Source organism: Caretta caretta, chromosome 4 (genome assembly GCF_965140235.1).
Source record: "Caretta caretta isolate rCarCar2 chromosome 4, rCarCar1.hap1, whole genome shotgun sequence".
In the NCBI taxonomy this organism is placed as follows: domain Eukaryota; kingdom Metazoa; phylum Chordata; order Testudines; family Cheloniidae; genus Caretta; species Caretta caretta.
The window spans coordinates 109,545,563-109,571,467 of NC_134209.1; the positions used below are offsets into that span (position 1 = coordinate 109,545,563).

The 25,905-nt window shown below is 43.2% G+C and overlaps 1 protein-coding gene across 7 annotated transcripts in view; it reads right to left on the reverse strand.

Annotated features, from left to right (window-relative positions):
* TBC1D1 (TBC1 domain family member 1) overlaps nt 1–25,905 on the reverse strand; it is a 213,165-nt gene that overhangs the window by 54,767 nt on the left and 132,493 nt on the right. For all 7 annotated transcript variants that reach the window (XM_075127974.1, XM_048848603.2, XM_048848601.2 and 4 more), the window contains one exon: nt 1,092–1,277. In XM_075127974.1, coding sequence (XP_074984075.1) covers nt 1,092–1,277 — 186 coding nt within the window. The remainder of the gene's footprint in view (nt 1–1,091; nt 1,278–25,905) is intronic.

The following is a 25,905-nucleotide window of genomic DNA, read 5'->3' on the forward strand; positions in this document are numbered from 1 at the left end:
AGACTTGACACTTTCAAAGCTGGGACAAGCTTTGTAGCTCCTTAACCCCACCCTCCATTAAACTCCAACCCATCAGCCAATGACCACTCCATCACAGCTACCCAGGACAACGGATAACATTGTTAAAAGTGACTCAGGTACCTAAGTCCCATTGTTAGAAGTCACTTGGGCTGATTTTTCAAGGGCACAAATGGCACTTAGGTGCCTACCTCTCACTGAAAGTCAATGGGAGTTAGGTGCTAAGTGTACTTTTGAAAATCTACCCCCAAGTCAAGACTGAAAATGGGACACAGGCACTTTTGAAAATTTTACCCTAGATCTCAATATTCTGACTTTGTAGTGAGACACCAAATTAAATCAACCTGATTTTAATACCAACAACCTGATCCTTAAAACAAGAAGGGCTAATAATGGAATGAAGTAGATTCTTTCTAAAAAAGGTAACGCAAGTACAGAAACACAAGTAGATGCTTAAGGAAATACAACACAGTGCACATCATAAAGGGCAATCATCCATTCAGATTTCAAGGTACCACAGAAACCTGCACCCAGGTTTCACTGTCCCCTAAGAGCTTTTGCTCAGCTTTGAAAGAGGATTCCATTCAGTACTACTGCAGTTCCTACAACCCTAGGCCTCTTTCTATACAGTTGTCCGCCTTGACAGACAACCCTTCCTCTCCACACATCTTACTCAGAGATTTATCCAGGGGTGTGTGGGGGAGGGGCAGGAGTAACCTGTCCTTCCTCACACATTATCTTGGTACCAGGTGCTCCCTCCCTCAGAAGTCTTCAGAGGATTATCGTGGCCACGCTCACCATTAGTGTCTTTGATAGGGCTAAGAGGCTCTCCTCCTCCAAATCCCAAACGGTCTTTGGACTCCCTCTCATCTCACCTCAAATCAGAGAGGACTGACCAACCCAACAAATAAAATTTAATCTTGGGCTTTCTGTAAAATGGAGGACATGGAGAATAGGGAAAGAAATTAATAGGAAGGCCAGAACCTCATCTATTTAAGTAACCATTAACATTTTTTACAAAATACAAAATTTTACAAAATACAAAATAGGATCTATTCAAAATTTTTACTAACCTTGCAACTTTTGATTTTCCTTTTCCATTCTGAGGAGCAGTATCTGTTGAAGAATGGCTTTCTGCCACAGTTCTCGAAGCTCCCGAGTTGTCCGTTTCCTGTCTTCTTTCACTGGCCCAAAGGGGCCATCTTCACAAACTGGTTCTAACGGGGACCTGGGTGGAAGATCTCCCAATTCAGAGTAATCTTTAAGAGACAGAAATGAGCATTACCCATTTAGATTTCACAGTTAAACAAAAGGGCACATTTTCAAAGGCCCAGCAGCCACTTGTGCATATGTAAAAAATGTACTATGTATGCATCTAAACTGTGTGCACTGTAACCTACGCATAAGCAGTCTCAATAGTCTAAACACCTATTGAAGTGCAAGTGGAACCAACAGATTTTGCACATGCAAGTGTTAATATTTGTGTGTGTAGGTGCTTAACTATTGAAGTACTGGTGTAGGTATTCGAATATCTGAAGCACACACAGAGACATATTTGCACTCGCAGGTGTACAGAATATTGGACACTTGTGTCAAGAGAATGCCTAGCATAGCCCTTTTGTAAATCTATCTTTTGTTCCCAGGATAGGGCTAAATTATTTAAACAATGCATTTGTATTGGAAACCTAAAACTGGAATTTCATGCTTAATTGGACATGCAAAACTTGCATTGTGCCCATATCTGTATCTTCTATCTACTCAGTCAGATTCAGGCTCTCTTTCCTTAACTTCAGATCAATTAAAAAGAAATCCTGGCAGGTACATTTTCACTTTCTTGATGACAAAAATTACTGTCTTAGGTTTCACTGAGATCTGTCATTAAAGCTTTGACTTTTCTCCACTCCTTGAAGTTACTGTCTCTTGGGGGAGGGAGGAGGGAGGCAGAGGGGCGGGAAATCCATGTGTTTAGGCACGGTTGTTATCAAATGTGAATTTAAAGTCTCCACACTCTTAACCCATCTTTATTCTTTCTTCATGTGTCTCCCTCTCATCCAGTTTGAACACCATCCAATCTAAACATGTTTAATCCAGGTGCTGATATTGGCCATTTGTATCAATGGGAGTTTTCAGACACTGACTTCAGGGGAAGCAAAACTGGAGAAATATGGGCCCGATTTCTGCCTTATGAAATTTCAGTTCCAGCATTTTATTACTGATAATATCTTTCTGTTCCCAGTATTTCCTGTCTGTTGGAAATAGCGCTGAATACCATTCTGCAGTGGTTAAGAACTATTTTATCTCACAGTTTGAGTACTGTACTTATACCATATAATCCTGTTTCTTCAATGGGCTCTATGCGAGCAGACCACATGTAGCCCCATTGACTCTGTGTAAGTGCAGGGTTCCAGCTATACACAGCTCATCTTACTTATCTATTAGAAATTCTAATCAATAAACCACAAATTTTCAGGAGATCAGATGCACTAATTAATAGGCCAGACAGTTCAGGATGCTAGCTGTTTGTTTATTATTACTTGACATATTTTACATTTGTGCAAATAAAATATGGGACTCCATTCAGGAAAAATTATAAACAGCCCAGTATCAATTCCATAGACACCACGGATACAAAACACACTTCTCCCTCCCTCTCCTTTTAAAAATAGGCTTGGTAACATAAAAACGTAAGAACAGCCATACTGAATCAGACCAAAAGGTCCATCTAGCCCAGTATCCTGTCTTCTGACAGTGGCCACAGCCAGGTGCCCCAAAGGGAATGAACAGAACAGGTTATCATCAAGTGATCCATCCCCTATCATCCATTCCCAGCTTCTGGCAAGCAGAGACTAGGGACGCCATTGATGGACCTATCCTCCATGAACTTATCTAGTTCTTTTTTGAACCCTGTTCTAGTCTTGGCCTTCACAAGATCCTCTGACAAGGAGTTTCACAGACTGACTGTGCATTGTACATTTTCGTCTTTCCTTCTCTTCCTCCCAGCTAATACTCCAGACTGAAATAAATTACCGGTAATTTACCAAAGAACAGACATAGCACAAGCAGTAGATGGGCCAGATTCTCTAATACAATAGACCCTCGCTAGAGCGCGCAACACTAGAGCGTGGATCCGCATATAGCACGGTCGTGACGATGGATCCCAAATTTAAATATTTAAATTCGGATCCATGGTAACGCAGTCCCCGCGTACGGATCCCGAGCCCCGCATTCTAGCGAGGGCCCGGTGTACCTCCCTGCCCATGTCTCTCAACTCTGACCTAGAGGAATTCAACTTTGAGGGTTGAAACTGTTCTTCAGGCACATGCAGTCAGTCCTTGACCACTTGGCTGAGACCTCCAAGAAGGGAACTAAGGGTGATAAGGTAGAGATTTTTGGTGATGTGCAGAATTGTCCCTTAGGAACCTGACAATAACATAGGCCTCATAGAAGAATTATGTTTTCATGAGGGATCTGTTGGTGGAGTGAAGACATAAACCAGGTCAAGGAGAGGAATCTGAGCATAATCATTAGCTTTATCCTCAACTCTAGTTGCATGCTGCTCAAGTTAGTACTATCTGGTGGTGAAAAAGGAGGCCCAAAGTTATACCCCTTTACAGCACCTTTATCTGGGTACCTCAGGGCTGTTCTCTAAGTTATACTGGCTTGTATCCACCCTACAGCAGCACTTATGCCAGCCAAGGAGTGCTGTAGCACCTCCCTTACCCAACACACTCCCTATGCCAGAGGGAGCGGAGCTGGCAGAGAAATGGCTTTGCCAGTCAAAATTTCACCAGCTGCCAGTTTAGGGCAGCTTGCAGCTCTTTTGCACCACTGGAGTGACTCAAAGGATCTGTAGCAGAGGCCAGAGACTGGCCCATTATTTCTCAAAACTATAAAGACATTAAAACCACATACTTATCCAGTGGCCTGCTAAGTAAAGCTTTATAACAGGACACTTCAATAAATTACAGAAGCATACGCTAGCTATTGAAAGCTGGTGTGTCTCGGAGATTTTAAAATAATCAAAATTAGTATATAAAAAAATAGCTAAACTAGGTTTGACACAGAAAACACACAAACCTTAACTGCATAAACACAGCACCAATACAGTTCATAATACAGTGGGATGAATACCAGTTTCCAGTGTAAATATTCAGTAATGTAGTCATGAACCTCTACAACTAATGCAAACAGAACAACATTCAAGAAGTGTTTGTTCTAGCTTCTAGCTTTTCTGTCACGTCACCTTTCCCTTTCACCAAATTTTTCACTTATGATTGTTTACTTAAATACCTTTTGCAGTAAGTCAAGCATGCAAATAGCACACTTAAAAAATTCATTACAGTAGAACTCTTAAATCGGTCACAGAATAAAAAAAAAAAGCATCATGAGAATATAAGAGGAATTATTCTTTATTTTTAGCGAAACATTGAACAATATTGTTCCTTACCAAAATAAGTACTTAGCTTTTTTGGTTTTGTTTTGTAACTCCTGCTACAACAACATCAGTAATTAATTTCATCTGTCAATCCTCTCTATATATAGATTTAATTTCACCCATCCACTGATGTGTAGCCATCTTATATTGCTACACTGATGGACTCATTAGCCTTAGATGTATACAGTATCTAGAGGAAAAATAACTCATTTCCCCCCCAATGTGTCATGTTTCCCATGCATAGTTGTGGCTGAAAATATATATCTCTTCATCCCAAGTTCCAACTATAAGGCCGTCTCCATGGGACTTTTCCCTTCAGCCAAACAGAATGGCTGCACACCCTATCCCAAGGGAAGAGCCAGGTGACTCTGTGGCTACATATGCAAGGAAATGCTCTGCTCTAAAAGTAGTAAAGTGGACCCAAACCCTACTCTACCCAGTCAAGGCCAAGTACCTGCGCCGGGCATCACAAAATGGGGAAGAGATGGCCAGCCCTCTGTGGAGATAGAGGTGGTTAGGGACTATTTAGAAAAGCTGGACATGCACAAGTCCATGGGGCAGGACGAGTTGCATCCGAGAGTGCTGAAGGAATTGGCGGCTGTGATTGCAGAGCCATTGGCCATTATCTTTGAAAACTCGTGGCGAACGGGGGAAGTCCCGGATGACTGGAAAAAGGCTAATGTAGTGCCAATCTTTAAAAAAGGGAAGAAGGAGGATCCTGGGAACTACAGGCCAGTCAGCCTCACCTCAGTCCCTGGAAAAATCATGGAGCAGGTCCTCAGAGAATCAATACTGAAGCACTTGCATGAGAGGAAAGTGATCAGGAACAGCCAGCATGGATTCACCAAGGGAAGGTCATGCCTGACTAATCTAATCGCCTTCTATGATGAGATTAGTGGTTCTGTGGATGAAGGGAAAGCAGTGGATGTATTGTTTCTTGACTTTAGCAAAGATTTTGACACGGTCTCCCACAGTATTCTTGTCAGCAAGTTAAGGAAGTATGGGCTGGATGAATGCACTATAAGGTGGGTAGAAAGCTGGCTAGATTGTCGGGCTCAACGGGTAGTTGGCAACCGGTATCAAGTGGAGTGCCCCAAGGGTCGGTCCTGGGGCCGGTTTTGTTCAATATCTTCATAAATGATCTGGAGGATGGTGTGGATTGCACTTTCAGCAAATTTGCGGATGATACTAAACTGGGAGGAGTGGTAGATACGCTGGAGGGGAGGGATAGGATACAGAAGGACCTAGACAAATTGGAGGATTGGGCCAAAAGAAATCTGATGAGGTTCAATAAGGATAAGTGCAGGGTCCTGCACTTAGGACGGAAGAACCCAATGCACAGCTACAGACTAAGGACCGAATGGCTAGGCAGCAGTTCTGCGGAAAAGGACCTAGGGGTGACAGTGGACGAGAAGCTGGATATGAGTCAGCAGTGTGCCCTTGTTGCCAAGAAGGCCAATGGCATTTTGGGATGTATAAGTAGGGGCATAGCGAGCAGATCGAGGGACGTGATCGTTCCCCTCTATTCGACATTGGTGAGGCCTCATCTGGAGTACTGTGTCCACTTTTGGGCCCCACACTACAAGAAGGATGTGGATAAATTGGAGAGAGTCCAGCGAAGGGCAACAAAAATGATTAGGGGTCTAGAACACATGACTTATGAGGAGAGGCTGAGGGAGCTGGGATTGTTTAGCCTACAGAAGAGAAGAATGAGGGGGGATTTGATAGCTGCTTTCAACTACCTGAAAGGAGGTTCCAAAGAGGATGGCTCTAGACTGTTCTCAATGGTAGCAGATGACAGAACGAGGAGTAATGGTCTCAAGTTGCAGTGGGGGAGGTTTAGATTGGATATTAGGAAAAACTTTTTCACTAAGAGGGTGGTGAAACACTGGAATGCGTTACCTAGGGAGGTGGTAGAATCTCCTTCCTTAGAGGTTTTTAAGGTCAGGCTTGACAAAGCCCTGGCTGGGATGATTTAACTGGGAATTGGTCCTGCTTCAAGCAGGGGGTTGGACTAGATGACCTTCAGGGGTCCCTTCCAACCCTTATATTCTATGATTCTATGATTCTACCTCTGTGCATATTATTTCAAACTAGCTCCTAGGCAGGGGACATTCCTGAAAGCAGATATTCTCAATGGTAGTTCAGAGGGCCACTTTTTTTTTTTTATAAAATTGGCTACCACTGCAACATACATTTGAAATTAAAAACACAAAGGTTATGTCTACACTGCAATTAAAAACCCACAGCTGGCCTGTGCCAGCTGACTTGGGCTCAGGGGGCTCGGGCTAAGGAACTGTTTAATTGCGCTGCAGACATTTGCGCTCAGGTTAGAGCCTGGACTCTAGGGCTCTGTGAGGTGGGAGTGTCCCAGAGCTCGGGCCGAGCCCAAGTCATCTGGCACAGGCCAGACATGCGTGTCTAATTGCAGTGTAGACCTGGCCACAGCAATTCTCTCCTTCTAGAAGTTAATTAAATAGAAAGGTTTTCAGCATTTTAAATTCCATTTGGAAAGCCACTACCTTGACCTCTCAGTCTCTAAGTAGCCAGTCTTCTCTCACTTGCCCACAGGCACTCCCTCTGAACTTGGAAATTCACTCATAACTGACTTGTTCAACTTCTGACTTCTGCTTTTATAAACTGTATCACTGTCAGTCTCTCCTCCCAAAGAGTCAGAGACAAAAGGGCTTGTGCAAACACCACCTATTCCACCACACAGTGCTTATGGAGTGTTACCTGAAGTTCAAGATCTAAACAGAGATGTATGTAGTAACAACAGAAAGTAGAGGATTGGAACTAGAGACACCTTCAGTGGGCACAATTTAAATCCTTATTCTTGCTCTCAGCACTTAATGTAAATTACCAAAGTACGTGCAATATTCCCTATTCTAAGAGAATACAGTGAATTTCATGGTAAAGTAAATTTGGCAAAAGGCAAATCTGTGACACTTTAGTAGCAATTACTGATAGTCCCAAAAGGAACTAGAAAATGTTGACAAATATACTTTTGAAAATACAAATGTCTGCTACAGAAAAAAAAGATTTATAGTGTCATCTCTTGCAAAAACTTTAAAAGGTGGGGTAAAAAGTCATCTCCGTGCCAAGACTCAAGTTCAAGTTTTTCCCTGCCACCATAACTCTGCTTTATATGGGAAGTTCTGAGCTGGAGCAGGAAAATCAATTTATAGAAATAGGCCCATATTCTGTAACTGATTTAGGACTCCTTAAACACAAAACATTTTTAATAACGCATTTCAGATCTTTCAGGTTGCGTTACACATATGCAAACACACACACAAATATAACGGATTGTTTGAGTTCATATCAAACTGTCACAAAATTTTAATGAAATAAGCAACAGTGGTGCAACTAGCAAAATCTTTACACGATGTGTATCTGCTGTGATAATTTTCCTCTTTATGTTTTTGTATTAAGATAAACATGTCTTTTGGGGAGGATAGATATCCTTAATAGTTTACACGTTTTTTCTAGAGTTAGATATTCTATCAAACATTTTATTCAGGAAGAAATCTGTCTTCTTGTAAGGGGACTGTTGCCCCCTTACTAACATTCAGTGGGGGTGTTTTGGTTGGCTAGCTCCCAGTACTAAAAAGGGGGAAGGGTCGATAGGGAATCAGGACCCTGAGACTGACAGCCCCCAGGAACAATGGGGAGAGGCCAATGCTCCAGGTCAGCCTGAATGACAGGGCGAGCAGGCTAATCAGGGAGTCAGGAGGCCAGGGAGGTCCCGTCCTCCGTGTGAGCTGGAATTGCCTGGGTCAGACAGAGTGGGGCTCAAGCTAAGCTGGGGAGCAGAGCTATGCCAGATCCAGAGGGACCAGAAAAGCAGCCCAGAGAGAGCAGATCCTGTCCTGGGAGCAGAGCTGCAGCAACCAGAGCCAGAGGGGCCAGAAAAGCAACCCAGGGAGCTGGAGGCAGAGCAGCAGCAGCAGCAGCGCTGAGACAGAGTGGTGCAGCTGGGGCTGGAGCAGTCCAGAGCTGGGTGCGATGAGCAGCTGAGGAGAGCGAGGGGGACCCTGGGCAGCGGGCCCCAGCACAGGGAGACGCCTCAGCCAAGAGGCTCTGCAGGCCAGGCTTGGATCGTAACCCCGACAGGGCGGGGGTGACACTGGGAAGAAGGGTCCTACCACTTAGAGCCTGAGAGCATGTGGCCACCACAAGAGCAAGTGTCCAACCCACAGCATCCCTGCAGCACAGCCAGGGCCTGAGAAGAAGGCCTGGGACTTACAAGGAACAGACTGTGAACTGCCCTGGCATTCCAGAGACACTGTTTGTGATGTTCCCTGCCACAGAGCAGGTGGATGTGTTTCCTTTAACCTTTCCCATTTTTCCTTATTCTTTTTAAAATTAATTGTTGATTAAATAACTTGCATTTGCTTTAACTTGTATGTAATGGCCAGTGGGTCAGAGAAGTGCCCAGTGCAGAGAGAGTACCCTGGATACCCTAGCCCCTGTCCTAGGTGACCACAGCAGGGTTGGGGGTCGAGCCCCCCAGGAATCCTGGGCCCAGCCTTGTTGGGTTTACGAGGACTCTGCCAGACAGGAGAGTGGAAGGGGAGTCCTCAAGGGCAGGGTAAAGGAAGTGGGAGCGAGGACTCAGATCCTTTCGTTGGGGTAGTGCAGAAGCCAGGAAAGAGCAGGACTATTCCCCTGCTTACATTCTGATAAGGAAGCATCATATTATTTGCAAATGCAGTTTGAGGTTGCTTGGTTCCAGAACACAGGTTGTCAAACACCAGGCAAAACTGATTGAACACACGTACGTGAGCCTTTCTAACTCTTCCATAATGTTAGAAGTAAATACACCCAGAGAATGTGATCAGAATTCCAATCTTCCTGTTTTTAATCTGTACATCCTCCCCTCTCAGTGAAAACAGGAGCATGTTGATCTTCTTCAGTAGCACGGGAAAACCTACAACAGATCATCTTCTAGTTCACTGCACATGTTAGTTAAACAATTTTAGCTCTTGTGAATTCTCCAATAAAAAACTTCATCATATCAACATGCATCAGTGTGGGATATTAACTAGTCAACAGGACAGTTTTTGCTTCCAGTTCAGCCAATAATTTTAAACTGCAGGAACGGAGAAAATGTCATGCCCATTTTTGCCAAAACTGATCCTGGTTATCTTCAGACAGAAAAACTTAAACCATGGCACTTAAGGCTATAAAAGAGGGACGCAAAATATGGAGATTATGGAAATTATAAGATAAATTATCATGGTGACCAACCATGCCTCTAATCCCACTAAGAATGTATCAGTTTCCCCCTTACGATTGTCAGCTCCTCTTGTGTTTTTTTTCTTATTATTGTTATCAGACATTAAACAAACATCTTAGTCTTCTCAGACAGAGTTTAATACACTAATTTACCTTCTCTCCCATGATCATGCTGCAATGTGGCAGGAAACTGAGAAGCCAAAATGAACATGTCTAACATGACTTGTTTAGAGTTTGCACAGTGGCGTCACTCATTTAGTTTACTGGGCAGAATGTGCATGTAACCCTTGGAAGCTGTATCAAAAAGAAAACAGACACTTGACAATTCAGCCCTTACCAGTGTTCATGAACATACGACTTTGTCAATGATGGCCATGCAGTATGGCTTCCAGAATCAGAACAGGAGTCAAAGGACCATTTTAAAAAATTGAACGTTTCAATCTTTCTTGCAAATATTTTGAAGGAAGGCAAAGAACGGAGAGATAAAAGGCAGAATAATTCATTTGAAAGTAATTAGAAGTGCACATTCCAGTGAATTCAACTGTCAAGTGCAAAAAGTTAAACAATGTGCAGCTTTCAAGACCTATAAAAGGATAGCAAGTGCATTGAGGCACAACCTGAATATCTAAGCATACTATTAGTAGGAATTGAAGGAATCCGCTTCCCTGTTCACTTGCCAACCTTATAGGATTTTGTTGACCCTGCTTTGCATCTAACCCATATAACTTTAATGCACTGTGAATGAAAAATAGCCCTCTCTAGGAAAATTAGATATAAAACTCTAATTTAAATTCATAAAATGCTTTCCTGGGTGGAGACATTTTTTTAGTTCAGAAGGTGGAGAAAGCTACTACGGGAGAGGCTTTTCTAGATTTGATTTTGACAAATTGGGAGGAACTGGTTGAGAATTTGAAAGTGGAAGGCAGCTTGGGTTAAAGTGATCATGAAATGGTAGAGTTCATGATATTAAGGAATGGTAGGAGGGAAAACAGCACAATAAAGATAATGGATTTCAAGAAGGCAGACTTCAGCAGACTCAGGGTAGGTAAGATCCTATGGGAAGCAAGCCTAAGGGGAAAACAGTTCAAGAGAGATGGCAGTTTTTTTAAGGGCACAAAAGCAAACTATCCCACTGCATAAGAAAGATATGAAGTATGGCAAAAGAACACTCTGGCTTAATCAGGAAGTCTTCAGTGAGCTGAAACTCAAAAAAGAGTCCTACAAAAAGTGGAAAATAAGTCAAATTACAAAGGATCAATATAACAAATAACACAAGTATGTAGGGACAAAATAAGAAAGGCCAAAATGAGATTAAACTAGCTAGAGACATAAAGGGTAACAAGAAAACATTCAACAAATACAGTAGAAGCAAGAGGAAAGAACAAGTTAAAAATTACTTAGGCAAGTTAGACATCTTCAAATCAGCAGGACCTGATGAAATACATCCTAGAATACTCAAGGAGTTGACTGAGGAGGTATCTGAGCCATTAGTGATTATCTCTAAAAGGTCATGGAAGACGGGAGAGATTCCAGAGGACCTGAAAAGGGCAAACATAGTGCCCACCTATTAAAAGGGAAATAAGGACAACCAGGGGAATTACAGAGCAGTCAGCTTAATTTCAGTACCCGGAAATATAATGAAGCAAATAATTAACCAATCCATTTGCAAACACCTAGAAGACAATAAGATGATAAGTAACAATCAGCATGGATTTCTGAGGAACAAATCATGTCAAACCAATCTAACAGCTTTCTTTGACAGGGTAACAAGCCTTGTAGATAGAGGGGAAGCAGCAGATGTGATATATCTTGACGGTAGTAAGCCTTTTGATACTGTCTTGCATGACCTTCTCATAAACAAACTAAGGAAGTACAATCTAGATGGAACAACTATAAGGTGGATTCATAACTGGTTCTCAGAGAGTAGTTATCAGTGGTTCACAGTCAAGCTGGAAGGGCATACTGAGTGGGTCCTGCAGGAATCAGTTCTGGGTCTGGTTTTGTTCAGTATCTTCATCAATGATTAGATAATGGCATAGAGAGTACACTTATAAAGTTTGTGGACGATACCAGGCTGGGAGGGATTGCAAGTGTTTTGGAGGATAGGATTAAAATTCAAAATGATCTGGACAAACTCAAGAAATGGTCTGAAGAAAATAGGATGAAATTCAAACAGTCTAAATGCAAAGTACTCCACTTAGGACAAAACAATCAGTTGCACATATGAAAAATAGGAAATCCCTGCATAGGAAGGAGTACTGCAGAAAGGGATCTAGGGATCATAATGGATCACAAGCTAAATATGAATCAGCAATGTATCAAACACTGCTTCAAAAAAGGCAAACATCATTCTGGGATGTATTAGCAAGAGAGTTTTTTAAGCAAGACACGAGAAGTAATTTTTCCATTCTACTCCACACTGATTAGGCCTCAGCTGGAGTATTGTCTCCAGTTCTGGACACCATATTTCAGGAAAGATGTGGACAAATTGGAGAAAGTCCAGAGAAGAGAAACAAAAATGATTAAAGAGCTAGCAAACATGACCTATGAGGGAAGATTGAAAAAATTAGGTTTGTTTAGTCCAGAGAACAAAAGACTGGGAGGGGACATGATAACAGTTTTCAAGTACATAAAAAGTTGTTACAAGGAGGAAGAAAAATTATTCTCCTTAACCTCTGAGGATAGGCCAAGAAGCAATGTGCTTAAATTGCAACAAGGGCGGTTTAGGTTAATACTTTTGTCTACATTTTCCATGGAATTTCTCTTATTTCCATAGAAAATTTCCATGAAAATTTTCAGTTTTTCAACAAAGGTGGACATTTTCATGAGAATTTCTAAGTTGCCCAAAACAGATTAATTTTTCATTGAAAAAAGTTTTGACTTTTTTTCCCCCACTAGCTCTCATAATCATACTTCTACAGCATACACATCACTAGCCTGTGATCTCCAACTAAGCATACACGGAGAGATTCATGTGGTGTGGTGGGCCAGCAGAAGGCCCTCTTCATTACTAATTGCCCTGCACTGGTGTGAGCTAGAAATGGCACTGAAGTGCAAAAGTACTGGTGCACTTCATACTTGTCCTGGAAAGGATTTCTGTGCTGGTCACATATCCTACTGTCTGTGAAAGGACATGCTAGGAGCAGGCCAAATATCAGTGTTTATTCTTATCTGATAGACTACATCCCCTGCACAGTTGTCTGCCTATAGGCTGGAATGGACTCTGTGCAGCAGCTCCACCTCCTATATCCAGACCAATCCCTTGAGCTGCATGTGGGTGGAGTTAATTCATTATATGCATTAACAAGCTCCTGCCCTGAGAAGACTAAACAAACTCATGCACAAAGATGAGAGAGACAAAATAATAGGCCACAAAATATCACAAAAGAGGCACTACAGTACAGTATTGCCAAATGAAGTCAAACAATATTTGTCTGTTAGAGTAACTGAATTTGCAACCTATGCCACTGGACTTTATAAGCTTCAAAAGAAGCAGTTTCCACAGTATGCATCCGATGAAGTGAGCTGTAGCTCACGAAAGCTTATGCTCAAATAAATTGGTTAGTCTCTAAGGTGCCACAAGTACTCCTTTTCTTTTTGAAAAATAGAGAACGTCGCTGGGACCTCACAGAGATTCATACTTTCATAACAAGTAACTAAAATTTTGCCTTCAACCTTTTTTCAAAAAATAAAATGAGTTCCCAATTCCAGTTATCAATATGAACGGTTTTGTTGTATTCACCAGTAGTTTCTTGGTCACACAATCTCATTTTTTAAATATGACTTTACCAAAAAGCCTATTTTAAAAAAATATTCCCTCAGAGGCACATAGTTCAATTAACCTCAAATATCCAGAATAAGATTTCTATCCAGTTAGAGACCACAACATTTTAGATAGAAAAGAGGGTTTTGTTGTTATTTGTTTTAAAGAAAATTAAGGGGAGGACGTTTAAATTTAACTTAGAGTGTTAAATGTTACATTGGTAAGCCTGTTACAGATGACAGAATTGTTATATGGCTCTATAATTTGACATTTTGCCTGGAGGCCTAAGGATAATGTTGTACAGAGATATGTGGAAAAGCTGGGTTTGATTCCTGCTCCTATTAAACTTGCCCTCTGGGGTGTCCATGAATACAAAACCAGAAAAATACAATTGCTATCTTATAGCAATATCCCCATGGACATGTGACCTTTTCAGAGTTTATAAACTAAGCAAGGCATGCCTTGGTCTGAACTCGGAAAGGACAACTCCAAGGAGTTTTCTCTTTTGTACACTAGAATATTCATACTTTCTCTTGCTGCACTTCTCCCACTTTAAAATAATTATTTTTTTTTGTATTTCAACAGTTTCTTTCATACATGATCACAACATGCTATTCAACTAATATTGTAATACAAAATCAAAAAGAAACTGTACCTACTGCTGTAACCATAGATGTACAAGTACAGCATTTTGCATTATTTTACATACGTCTGGAGTTTAAGTCTTCAACAGATGCTATAAAGCACATATAGCTAAAATAGTCAAGAGTCCTTTTGCTTCCAGGAGAGTCAAAAACTGGAGCCACATTAAGTAACAAATTCTTTTAGTCTCATACACTGCTCTAAAGAGGTGGGGAGGGAGACAACTGAATGGCTAAATGAGGAGCTTTTGAAAATCTGAATATGTTAAGATAGCTGTTTAAATATCAGCACTGGGAAACTGTTTTGTTTTTTTTTTTGTTTTGTTTTTTAGCCAAGAACTTGCTATATTCTGCCAAAGCAATACTATATTCTGCTTACAAAATCACCTAATTTGCTTATGTTATTAAAACTTCACAAATTAAAACCCAGGCATTTCAATGGGCACACCAGCTATCAGATCCCAGTGGATTACCAGTGGCAAAGTCTACACCCATAATCCTGCCCAGCGGGTCAATGTGGGCACATGAAAGCTATCAACAAGTATGTGTCTGAAGGGAAGAAAACTGAAGAAGAGCTCTCTATAAGCTCAAAAGCTTGTCTCTCTCAGCAACAGAAGTTGGCCCAATAAAAGATATTACCTCACCCAACTTGTCTCTCAAATATTTCAAACTCTAAACTCTTTTGTTCCAATGTCAGCTCTCAGCTTAACTGTTCTGAGGATATGGCTACACTGGAAACTTCAAAGCACTGCCGCGGGAACACTCCCGCGACAGCGCTTTGAAGTGCGAGTGTGGTCACGCGCGAGCGCTGGGAGACCTCCTGGTAATCCACCTCCACAAGGGGATTAGCTCCAAGCGCTGGGAGCACGGCTCCCAGCGCTCGGAGCCTGTCCACACTCGCGCTTTAAAGTGCTCAGGCTTGCTGCGCTCAGGGGGTTGATTTTTCACACCCCTGAGCCAGCAAGTTGGAGCGCTATAAAATGTAAGTGTAGACATACCCTGAGTTTTGAGACTAAAGCTATTTCAAAAAGATCTGTCTCCTTTGAAAAGACAATACATTACATGGGCTCCAAAAAACAAGATACATTCCAAAGTATGTTAATGAGTAGGACCCATCAAGTTTAAGGCATCCGGCAGAGGGTGTGACTCACCCTTGGAGCAACTAATTATTATAAAAGAGTGGAATCTAGAAAATAAACCTCTCTGACTACTAGCCTTCTGCAGAGTTGAAATATTTTTCAGAGTTCACAGCTGAACAAAACAGTTACATATACTTCGTCTTCTCTAAATAAAGTATCATAATTAGGAAATGTAGAATGAAATGGGCCTTAGAATTTTCTTCCCCATGGGTCCAGCTGTGTGCAGTACTCTAAGACCTGATCTATGCTAGAAAATTAGGTCAACATAACTATGTTGCTCAGAGTTGTGAAAAATCCATACCCTTGACCAGCCTAGTTAAACCGACCTAGGTCCTCATATAGACAGTGTTATGTGGATGGAAGAATTCTTCCATTGACCTAGCTACCATCACTTGGGGAGGTGGACTACCTATGCTGATAGGATAATCCCTCCTGTCGGTGTAGGTAGCATCTACACTGAAGTGCTGCAGTTGCGCAGATGTGCTGTTCTAGCATTTTAAGCGTAGATATAGCCCAAAACAGATTTTAAGTAAGACTAAGGTAGAGAAGAAATTTTCTTTGAGGAAGGTTTTGTGGCAAATAAAGCTACAAAACATAAGAAGATAAGACTTCTTATAGTTAGGTAATAGTAAAACCTCCTACTACATATTTATACTAGGATTTCTAACTATTGTAACCCAAGAAACAAATTATAATAGTTCTCTCTGCAGGAAAACAAGGGCTATTAAAACAGTGGTGGAAGAAAGTTTCAAGTAAATAATTCACTGACTCAAATTGTATTCATTTTCTGAGTTATGTGCAAAAAATATAGAAATAAAATACAATCGTTACAATATTTGCCATTATGCACTGTTGCTAAATGAATTTATGAGTATTTTTACAAATAGTTGCTAATGTTTTGGTTTTTTGCATAGATGAAAAAACTGAAATAGGCTTTGTTTATCCACTTACCAAATAAACTGGCAAGCTTGAAGAACAGGATTCCCCAAGACTTTTCTAACACTATAGAGCTGAAGTAATTTTTAGGACCAATATGCTGTAATATTAATGCTATAATATAGTCCATCTTATGCACCATTACAGTTTGCCAGAGTTGGAAACCCGATGAAAAGATTTTATTTCTAATATGCTTCTTTTTTTGTATTTTTTGAAAAAAACTGAAGTAATTCTTACACGTGAGGAGTCAGATTTCCAAGTGCTGTATAATTACTTTGGAAAAGTAGTCTCTTGGTTCCATCTGAAATTCTGAGTACTGTTAAACAATACTGAATTTCTCATTCTCCGAAATTATGGTTTTATTCTTATATTATACCCCACTATAATACCCATCCCAAAACAGATCATCACTCATTCTTGAATCTGAAACTGACAGAGCTGTCATAAAAATCTTATTAGCCCTCTTATTACTAAGGCCACGTCTACACTACCCGCCGGATCGGCGGGTAGTGATCAATCTATTGGGGATCAATTTATCGCATCTAGTGTAGATGCGATAAATTGACCCCCGATCACTCTGCCATTGACTCTGGAACTCCACCACGGCAAGAGGCAGAAGTGGAGTCGACGGGGGAGCAGCGGCCGTCGATCCTGTGCCGCGAGGACGCGAACTAAGTGATTCTAAATCGATCTAAGATACGTCGACTTCAGCTACGCTATTCTCATAGCTGAAGTTGCGTATCTTAGATCGATCCCCCTGCCTAGTGTAGACCAGGCCCAAAACACCACTCACAGCTGCCAGCAAGATACTTTCAGTACAAAAAATGGATTGTTTCCCCACCATTTATTCCAGGAGATTATATACATGTCTATTTCAACCTGATATTTTATTTTTATGTTAATCTCTACTAAGAATTTTTGATGTATTATGTGAATACGTAGCCATTATGATAAATTCTGAAAAATTATGTTCTGAATCAAGAATTGAAACTGGAAATAAAACTATGAAAATATACCGCTGCACCAGAATTTAATCTTTTCAGCCATTTAAGAAAGAGGGCTAACTAGCAAAGTAAGGCCCCCACACCTGAAATTAGATCCAGAGGAGCAGACCCTTACACATACAGTTTCTGAGCACAATCAATGAGGCTCCATACAGGTGCAAGGACAGTCAGTGTGAATCTGACTGCAAGTTGGGGCTCAGAGAAGCATAACTTACAAATCCAGGAATTCTAAAAGTTTTTGGACATTTGCAAAGGATTGTTTGTGATGTTTCTTTTGAGGATTTAGTCATTCCCTAGAAACAGACAAAGATTAGAACTTAATGAAGAACCAGATTATTCTGCTCTCAGAAGAAATACTGTAGCAAGTCATAATGCACCAAAGGACTAAGATCAGAAGCTACATTTTCCACTAGGAACACAACACCAGAAAGACAGAGAAAACAAAACAGTAGCATACAAATTTAATATGAACTCTCAACTGTTCTAGCACGAGAAACACCACCATCTAGTGTTCAAAAGACTACAACTATTCACAATAAATTTATTCAACATATTTTGCTCTCTTATCCATAAACAAATGTTTTTGTATTAATTTGTTTTTTGAAACTGTTCTAACACTTTACAAACACCATGTCCACAAACTATGTCTTAGAGTGTTTTTGGTGTACGACTGGGGAACAGTCACATGGCAATGTTGCTGCTCAGACTGGATGACCAGAAAAAGAAAGGAAATTAAAGAGGGCTTCATGGACACATTTTTCACAAGACTAACTCACCAGGATTGTTCTTGTGATTGTGAACAATAGCAAAAGACATTGATGTGGACAGAAACAAACAGTGAGACACAGACCCCATAGCATATTTCAATGCAGAAGCTGCAACTTTATTGGAAAACCTTTACGTAATTGGGGTAGCCAAGCTGAACTGCCTGTCTGGATTGGTTCAGTGCAATTCTCAATGGGCACCAATATCCCAACCTGAGGGTGAGTGTGAAGGCCCTGTCACCTCTACACTCTCACACCTGTCCTAAGACCCTGAATGGAAGCTAAAGCCCCATCATGTTCCCTTCCTCAACACGAGAGTGATTGTGGGAGGGGGAGTGTCACAATTTGTATGATAGTCAGAGGCAAACCCTCTCACCATGCCTCGCCATGCTGGCACACTGGGTTACAGGGCCTCAAATCTGACACTTTGTAACCCACCAACTGCACTGGAACCTGCCAACATTTCAACAATTGTAATTTAAATCCCAAAACCAGACCTCCTGGATGCTGGGTTGATGGTGATAAAACCCACACAACCATAAGCCAATTCTGCAACATGGAAAAAATCTCCAGACCGCAAAAAAGACAGTTACCTTTTTCCATAACTGGTGTTCTTCAAGATGTGTTGCTCATGTCTATTCCACAGCAGGTGTGCATGTTTGCCACGTGCACCAGTGCTGGAAGTTTTTCCCTTAGCAGTACCCGTAGGGGGAGCTCCGTTGCACCCCCCTGGAGTGGTGCCTCCATGGTGCGGTACAAGGGGAGCTGCGCGCTCCTCCAACCCTCGGTTCCTTCTTGCCGGACAACTCCAACAGAGGGGAAGGAAGGCGGGATGTGGAATAGACATGAGCAACACATCTCGAAGAATACCAGTTACGGAAAAAGGTGACTGTCTTTTCTTCTTTGAGTGATTGCTCATGTGTATTCCACAGTAGGTGATTCCAAGCTATATCTGTTGGAGGTGGGTAGGCATTCACAGATTCCTGGGATGGAGGACAGCCCTACCAAACCCGGTGTCGTCCCTGGTTTGGGAGACAATCGCATATTGCAAGGTGAATGTGTGAACAGAGGACCAGGCAGGCCCTACATATGTCCTGAATTGGGACGTGGGCCACGAAGGCAGCTGACGAGGCCTGTGCCCGTGTCGAGTGTGCCTTCATGATTGGTGGCAGGGAGGAACTCCTGCCAGATTGTAACAGGTGCGGATGCATGAGGTGATCCAGCGAGAGAGGCGCTGGGTGGAGATCAACCGCTCCTTCATGCACTAAGCCGAAGCAATAAATAGTTGTGAAGACTTCCTGAATGTCTTAGTCCGTTCCAGGTAGAAAGTCAGCGCCCTACGCAAATCGAGCATGTGGAGGAGGCGTTCTTCCTTGGACGCATGAGGCTTGGGGCAGAGGACAGGCAGGAAGATGTCCTGGCTCATGTGAAAGGCAGAGACCACCTTAGGGAGGAACGCGGGGTGTGGGCGGAGCTGGACCTTATCCTTGTGAAAAACTGTAAGGGGGTCCAGAGGTCAGAGTCCTGAGCTCTGATACCCGCCTGGCCGACGTGATGGCAACCAGGAAGGTCACCTTCCATGAAAGATGAGACCAGGAGCACGTGGCCAGAGGTGTGAAGGGGGGGTCCCGTAAGACAGAACACCACCAAGTTTAGATCCCTCTGTGGGACAGGGGACCTAACATATGGGAAAAGACTGTCCAATCCCTTGAGGAACCGTCTGGTCAAAGTATGGGAGAACACCATATGACCTTGCACCGGCGGATGGAAGGCCGATATGGCCGCCAGGTGCACCCTGCCAGGCCCTCGGTCCTAAGGTGGAGGAGGTAATCCAGGATAAGCTGAATTGGGGCAGCCATCAAGGAAACACCCCGCTCGACAGCCCACCTGGAGAACCTGGACCACTTTGCCAAGTAGGCTCGGCGTGTGGATGGCCGCTGACTTTCCAGGAGGACACGTTGGACCCCTTCTGAACACGCCTGCTCCTCCCCGCCTAGCCATTGAGCAGCCACGCCATGAGGTGGAGAGTCTCTAAATTGGGGTGGAGGAGACGGCCTCGGTTCTGGGAGAGCAAGTCCAGGCGGAGAGGCAACGGCCACGGCGGGGCCACCACTAAGCTCATGAGGGTCCCGTACCAATGCTGCCAGGGCGATTAAGATGACCTGTGCCTTGTCTAACTTTACCTTCTCTAGGACCTTGCTGATGAGAGGGAACGGGGGGGAACGCATAGAGAAACTGGCCTGACCACAGCAGGAGGAAGGCATCTGAGATAGCACTCCATCCCAAACCCCCCCTGGAGCAGAACCGGGGGCAAAGCTTGTTCTGCTTCGTCATAAACAGGTCCACCTGGGGAATTCTCCATGCTCGGAAGGTCTGGTGAGCCATCTCTGAGTGGAGAGACCACTTGTGCTGAGAGAAGAAATCCCTGCTCAAACGATCGGCCCGCGTGTTGTGGGCTCCCAGCAGGTGGAAGGCCCTCAGGGAGATGTCATGGGCTATACAGAAGTCCCACAGCCTGAGGGCTTCTTGGAAGAGGGCCGAGGACCAGGTCCGGCCTTGCCTGTTGATGTAGCACATCAAGGCCGTGTTGTCTGTGAGGACCCTGATTATCTTGCCCTGTAAGTGTGAACAGAAAGCCACACACACCAGGCATACCGCCCTGAGCTCCCTGACGTTTATGTGGAGGGACAACTCCATGGTCGACCACAGCCCTTGGGTCTGAACAGACCCCATATGGGCCCCCCAACCCAGGTCTGACGCGTTGGACACTAGGTCCAGTGACGGGGCCGAGACATGTTGCTTGGGGAGGACCATCACTGAAGGGAGGCAATCACAGGGCTGACATGTGGCCCAGGAGCTGTAGGCACACCCTGGCCATTGTCACAGGGAATTTTGAGACCGAGGCGATTAGCCCTTTCAGGGTCTCGAACCTGCTCGGAGTCCTCCTAGAAAGTCGGCAGCTGTCCACACGCCGAGCCTACTTGGCAAAGTGGTCCAAGTTCTCCAGGTCAGCTGTCCACGGGACCGCAACCCCAACACAGTACCGTTCACAGCTGCTGCTCCGCAATCTGCTCTGACACACAGACCTTCGACGGTGCAGTGCCGTCGATCAACACCTCGAGCTGCGGGGCGGTGTCTCAGCAGGGAGCGAGAGCAGGAGTCTGACTGGGAGCAGCAATGGCGCCTGTGCCGTGAGTGACTGTGGTAGCCCTGACAACTTGGTGACCATCTGCAATTCCTTTCTCGGTCACATCGGTAATTGCTCCGCAGTGTGGAGCGGTGCCGGGAGCCCCATTTGGACGGCACCCAACCAGACTGTCTAGCAGGCGTTGACGGCGATGCACGAGGACTGCATCCCAAACGATCTCTGGTTGGCAAGCGGGGTCGGGAGCGGTCTCCTGACCAAGACCTGCGCTGAGCTGGGGGTGATTGTGGGGAGCCCAGCGGCGGTTTGCCTCTGGAGCGTGGGCCCGACACCTGCGGCACCCCCGGTACCGGCATGGTCATGACGTCTCAAGCCGCTTGCAAGGCCTCTCGACAACGCGGCCAGGCTACTCTGCTCAACATGAGTCGGAGGCCTAGGGGCCGGAGGAGAACGAGGGCTGCCCGACATGGGTCTAGCCTCTGCCCCTACTTTCTCGCGATGACGGGCCTTTCCTCGGCTTCTTGTGTCCCGTAGATGGGGAGCGGTGCCGGCTAGTGGAAGGCACCGAAGGGTCACCACGTACCAAAGTTGCGGTGCCGGGAGCCGAATCGGCGCAGTGCGCCAGAGCCGGGTTCAGCGCTGACTCCATGAGAATGGCCTGGAGTCTAATGTCTCTTTCCCTTTTTGTTCAGGGTTTAAAAGATCTACAAATCTTACAGCGGTTGCTGATGTGAGTCTCACTCAAACAATGTAGGCAATCTGAATGCCTGAAAATGCCACACGTCTTGAAGCCCGGGGCATGCCCCGGCCTGGGTACTCTAGCTAACTGAACTGACTGAAAGAACTAACTAACAACACGTACTAGCACTAAGTGAATGGAAAAGTTCTGGGGACGAGCTACAGCTAAGCTGGAGCAGAGTAGTTCCGACTCACCTTCACTGGCGGCAAGAAGGAACTGAGGGTGGGGGGAGCGCGCAGCTCCCCTTATACCACGTCATGGAGGCGCCACTCCAGGGTGTGCAGCAGTGCTCCCTCTACGGGTACTGCTAGGGAAAAAGCTTCCAGCACCGGTGCACGCGGCGAGGACGCACACCTACTGTGGAATACACATGAGCAATCACTCGAAGAACTATTCTTGTAGTTTTCATAGCCTAGCTGAGTCTCCCAATGAAACCAATGCTCATCATACAGAAACTTCCCAGTAACATGCCTTTGATTTGTTACTTGAGACAAGCTATGTTGTAGGAAAGTATCTAATATATTTTCATCTTCTTAATTAGTGGCTGTATCCATTTTCAGAGCACAGGCAAATGCATTTTTCAACCAAAAAAATCTATTTGTCAAAAAAACCTTTATCTCACGCTACTCAGCATCTTAGAAGATCACACCCAAAGTCTGGATGTAGATATAAGTTCTTCCTACTTTATGTTAATTATTATTTACTATAGTTTTATTAGGTGCTTAACAAGGCAGTATATCTAGCAGCAGCCAACAGAACATTCATTTTAACAAGTCTTTCACTGGGTCATTTGCTTGTACAAGACTACTCAAATAAGTGTCACTCCTATCTAGATCTGCCTATTTTTATTTTTTGATCTAGAGATGTAAAGCTTGAAAGGGTCCACGGTTTGTGACATTTACACCCACACCCAATTTATCTTATGAAGTTTAATAGAGAACTCACTCTTTTCCATAATATTTTTTAAAAACAACATATAGCTGGTACACAGCAAGTATAAAGTGCTATATTCAGTTCTTCAGGCTGTTTTAGAACTTCTATAGGAAGGACAATCACCTTTTGCACACTATAGATTTAAGAGTAATTTCTATAGAAGATGGTTGGTTTTATCCTTTTGAAATTCTACTGACCTGATTCTCAGGTCTGGGCAAGCTTGTCTTCCACTACCCCAGATTATGAGGCCGTTCAGGCAGCTAGCTATTCCTAGAGTGCAGAAGCATTCTGGCTAAACTACCTTTCCATTGGCCACATCCCCTATGCAGTGCATTGTCACAGAACTGCTGCAATCAATTTACAGCATGAAGCAGGAAAGTTTATTACCCTATTATTGCATGAAAACTATCCAGGTACGAATTGTGCAAAATATTATAAGAACGTAAGAATGGCAATAGAGGGTTGGACCAATGGTCCATCTAGCCCAGTATCCTGTCTTCCAACAGTGGCTGGTACCAGATGCTTCAGAGGGAAAGAAAAGAACAGGGCAATTACAGAGTGATCCATGCCATCATCCAGTCCCAGCTTCTGGCAGTCAGAGGTTTACGGACACCCAGAGCATGGGGTTGCATCCCTGACCATCTTGGCTAATAGCCATTTATGGACCTATCCTCAAATGAACTTATCTAATTCTTTTTTTAATCCAGTTAAACTTTTGGCCTTCACAACATCCCATGGCAATGAGTTCCACAGGTAGATTGTGCATTGTATGAAGAAGTACTTCCTTACGTTAGGGCAGTGGTTCCCAAACTTTAACAACCTGTGAACCCTTTTCACTAAAATGTCAGTCTCACAAACCCCCTCCTAAAAATGAATGTTTCCAGGGATTTTCTCCTTTACTTGAGTATATATTATAAAAGCAGTGATCTTGGAAATATAAAATTTGTTTTAATGACATGCTTATTACATACTATTTATTACTAATTATTTATCATTACAGTATTTTTATTACATTATGAAAATGGCAACACTCTTCCAAGATCTCACTTTCGTAGCTTGTATCACTTTGAATAAGCCCGTTATAAGACAAGGCTCCTATGTTTCATCAAGGAGTATCAGATGTGAAACAGCATGAAGGTATTTAAGAAGCCAACTCAAAGAGTTCCTCCTACACAAGCATTCAGGTTTTGAGCAGTCCAGGCAAACAACGCAGATTACAACAAAGCTTAAACTTGTTCTTCATAATAATTTTTAAAAACAATACTTGCTACCTCTTTAATTTTAAAAACAAGCAAAAAATATCCAGCTCCCTTTCCATTTCTTATAAGGAGTCTTGAAGTTTAAAGCTCCTCAATGTGATAGATATGCTTGCTTTGATCTGCTTAGCTTTTGGAAGTCCAGGGGCTCCGGGCTGCTGGCCTGGTGCTGCCCAGGGTCCTCGAGGGACACCTCTGGCCGCCATTAGGGAATTTTTTCCCGGGAACCCCCTGTAACATTTTGCAAACCCCCAGGGGTTCAAGAACCCCAGTCTGGGAACCACTGTGTTAGGGTGTCTATTTATAGCTACATATATATATATATGCTAGATAGAGCTGAGCAAATAAATTCTAACAAATCATCTGCTTGATACATTTTGCAATTCAGTAGAATGTTCATAAACCTATGATGATTTTCATAAATCTATTCATTATCTGACCAAATCCAATTAAATGTCTTCTACAGTTTATGATTCAAACCATGTTGCTTAGTTGTGAGTGGCCAGATTTGTCTTTCACATTTCACAGTGAGAACTTGAGCTCCAATTTCGCGTGTCATCTACTTTAGCTACTGACAGGGGCACCACATGAAGGCAGTACACTTGCTCAGCTGCCTTGGATTCAGCTGGATTCAGGGGAACATAAGAAGGGCCAGACTCGGTCAGACCAATGATCCATCTAGCCCAGTATCCTGTCTTCTACAGTGCCCACTGATAAATGCTTCAGTGGGAATGAAAGAAGAGTGCAATTATCAAGTGATCCACCCTCTGTCATCCACTCCCAGCATCTGGCAGTCAGAGGTTTAGGGACTCCCAGAACATATGGTTGCATCCCTGACCATCTTGGCTATAGCCATTGATGGACCTATCTTTTATGAACTTATCTAATTCTTCTTTGAACTCAGTTATACTTTTGGCCTTCACAATATCCCCTGGCAACAAGTTCCACAGCGCGTTGTGTGCTGTGTGAAGAAATACTTCCTTTTCTTTGTTTTAAATCAGCTGCCTATTCATTTCATTGGGTGACCCTGGTTCTTTTGTTATGTGAAGTGACAAATAACACTTCCTTATTCACTTTTTCCACATCATTCATGATTTTATAGACCTCTATCCTATTCCCCCTCTTAGTTGTCTCTTTTCTAAATGGAAGAGTCCCAGTCTTTTATAATCTCTCCTCATTTGAAAGCAGTTCCATACCCCTAATCATTTTTATTGCCCTTCCCTGTACTTTTTACAGTTCTAATATATCTTTTTTAGAGATGGGGTGACCAGAACTGCACATAGCATTCAAGATGGGGGCGTGCTATGCATTTATATAGTGGCATTATGATATTTTCTATCTTATTAGCTATCCCTTTCCCAATGGTTCCTAACATTCTGTTAACTTTTTTGACTGCAGCTGCACATTGAGCAGATGTTTTCAGAGAACTTGCTACAAGGACTCCAAGATCTCTTTCTTGAGTGGTAAAAGCTAATTTAGACCCCTCATTTTGTATGTAGAGTTTGGATTATGTTTTCCAATGTGCATTACTCTGCATTTATCAACATTGAATTTCATCTGTCATTTCGTTGCTCAGTCATCCAGTTTTGTGAGATCCCTTTGTAACTCTTCACAGTCAGTGTTGGACTTGACTATCTTGAGTAATTTGTTATTGTCTGCAAACTTTGTCACCCTGCTGTTTACCCCTTTTTCCAGATGATTTACGAATATGTTGAACAGCATTGGACCCAGTACAGATCCTTTGGGGACACCACTATTTACCTCTCTCCACTGTAAAAACTGTCCATTTATTCCTAACCTTTATTCCCTATCTTTTACCCAATTACTGATCCATGAGGGGATCTTCCCTCTTATCCGATGACTGCTTTACTCCTGGGGAATTCTGCACCAA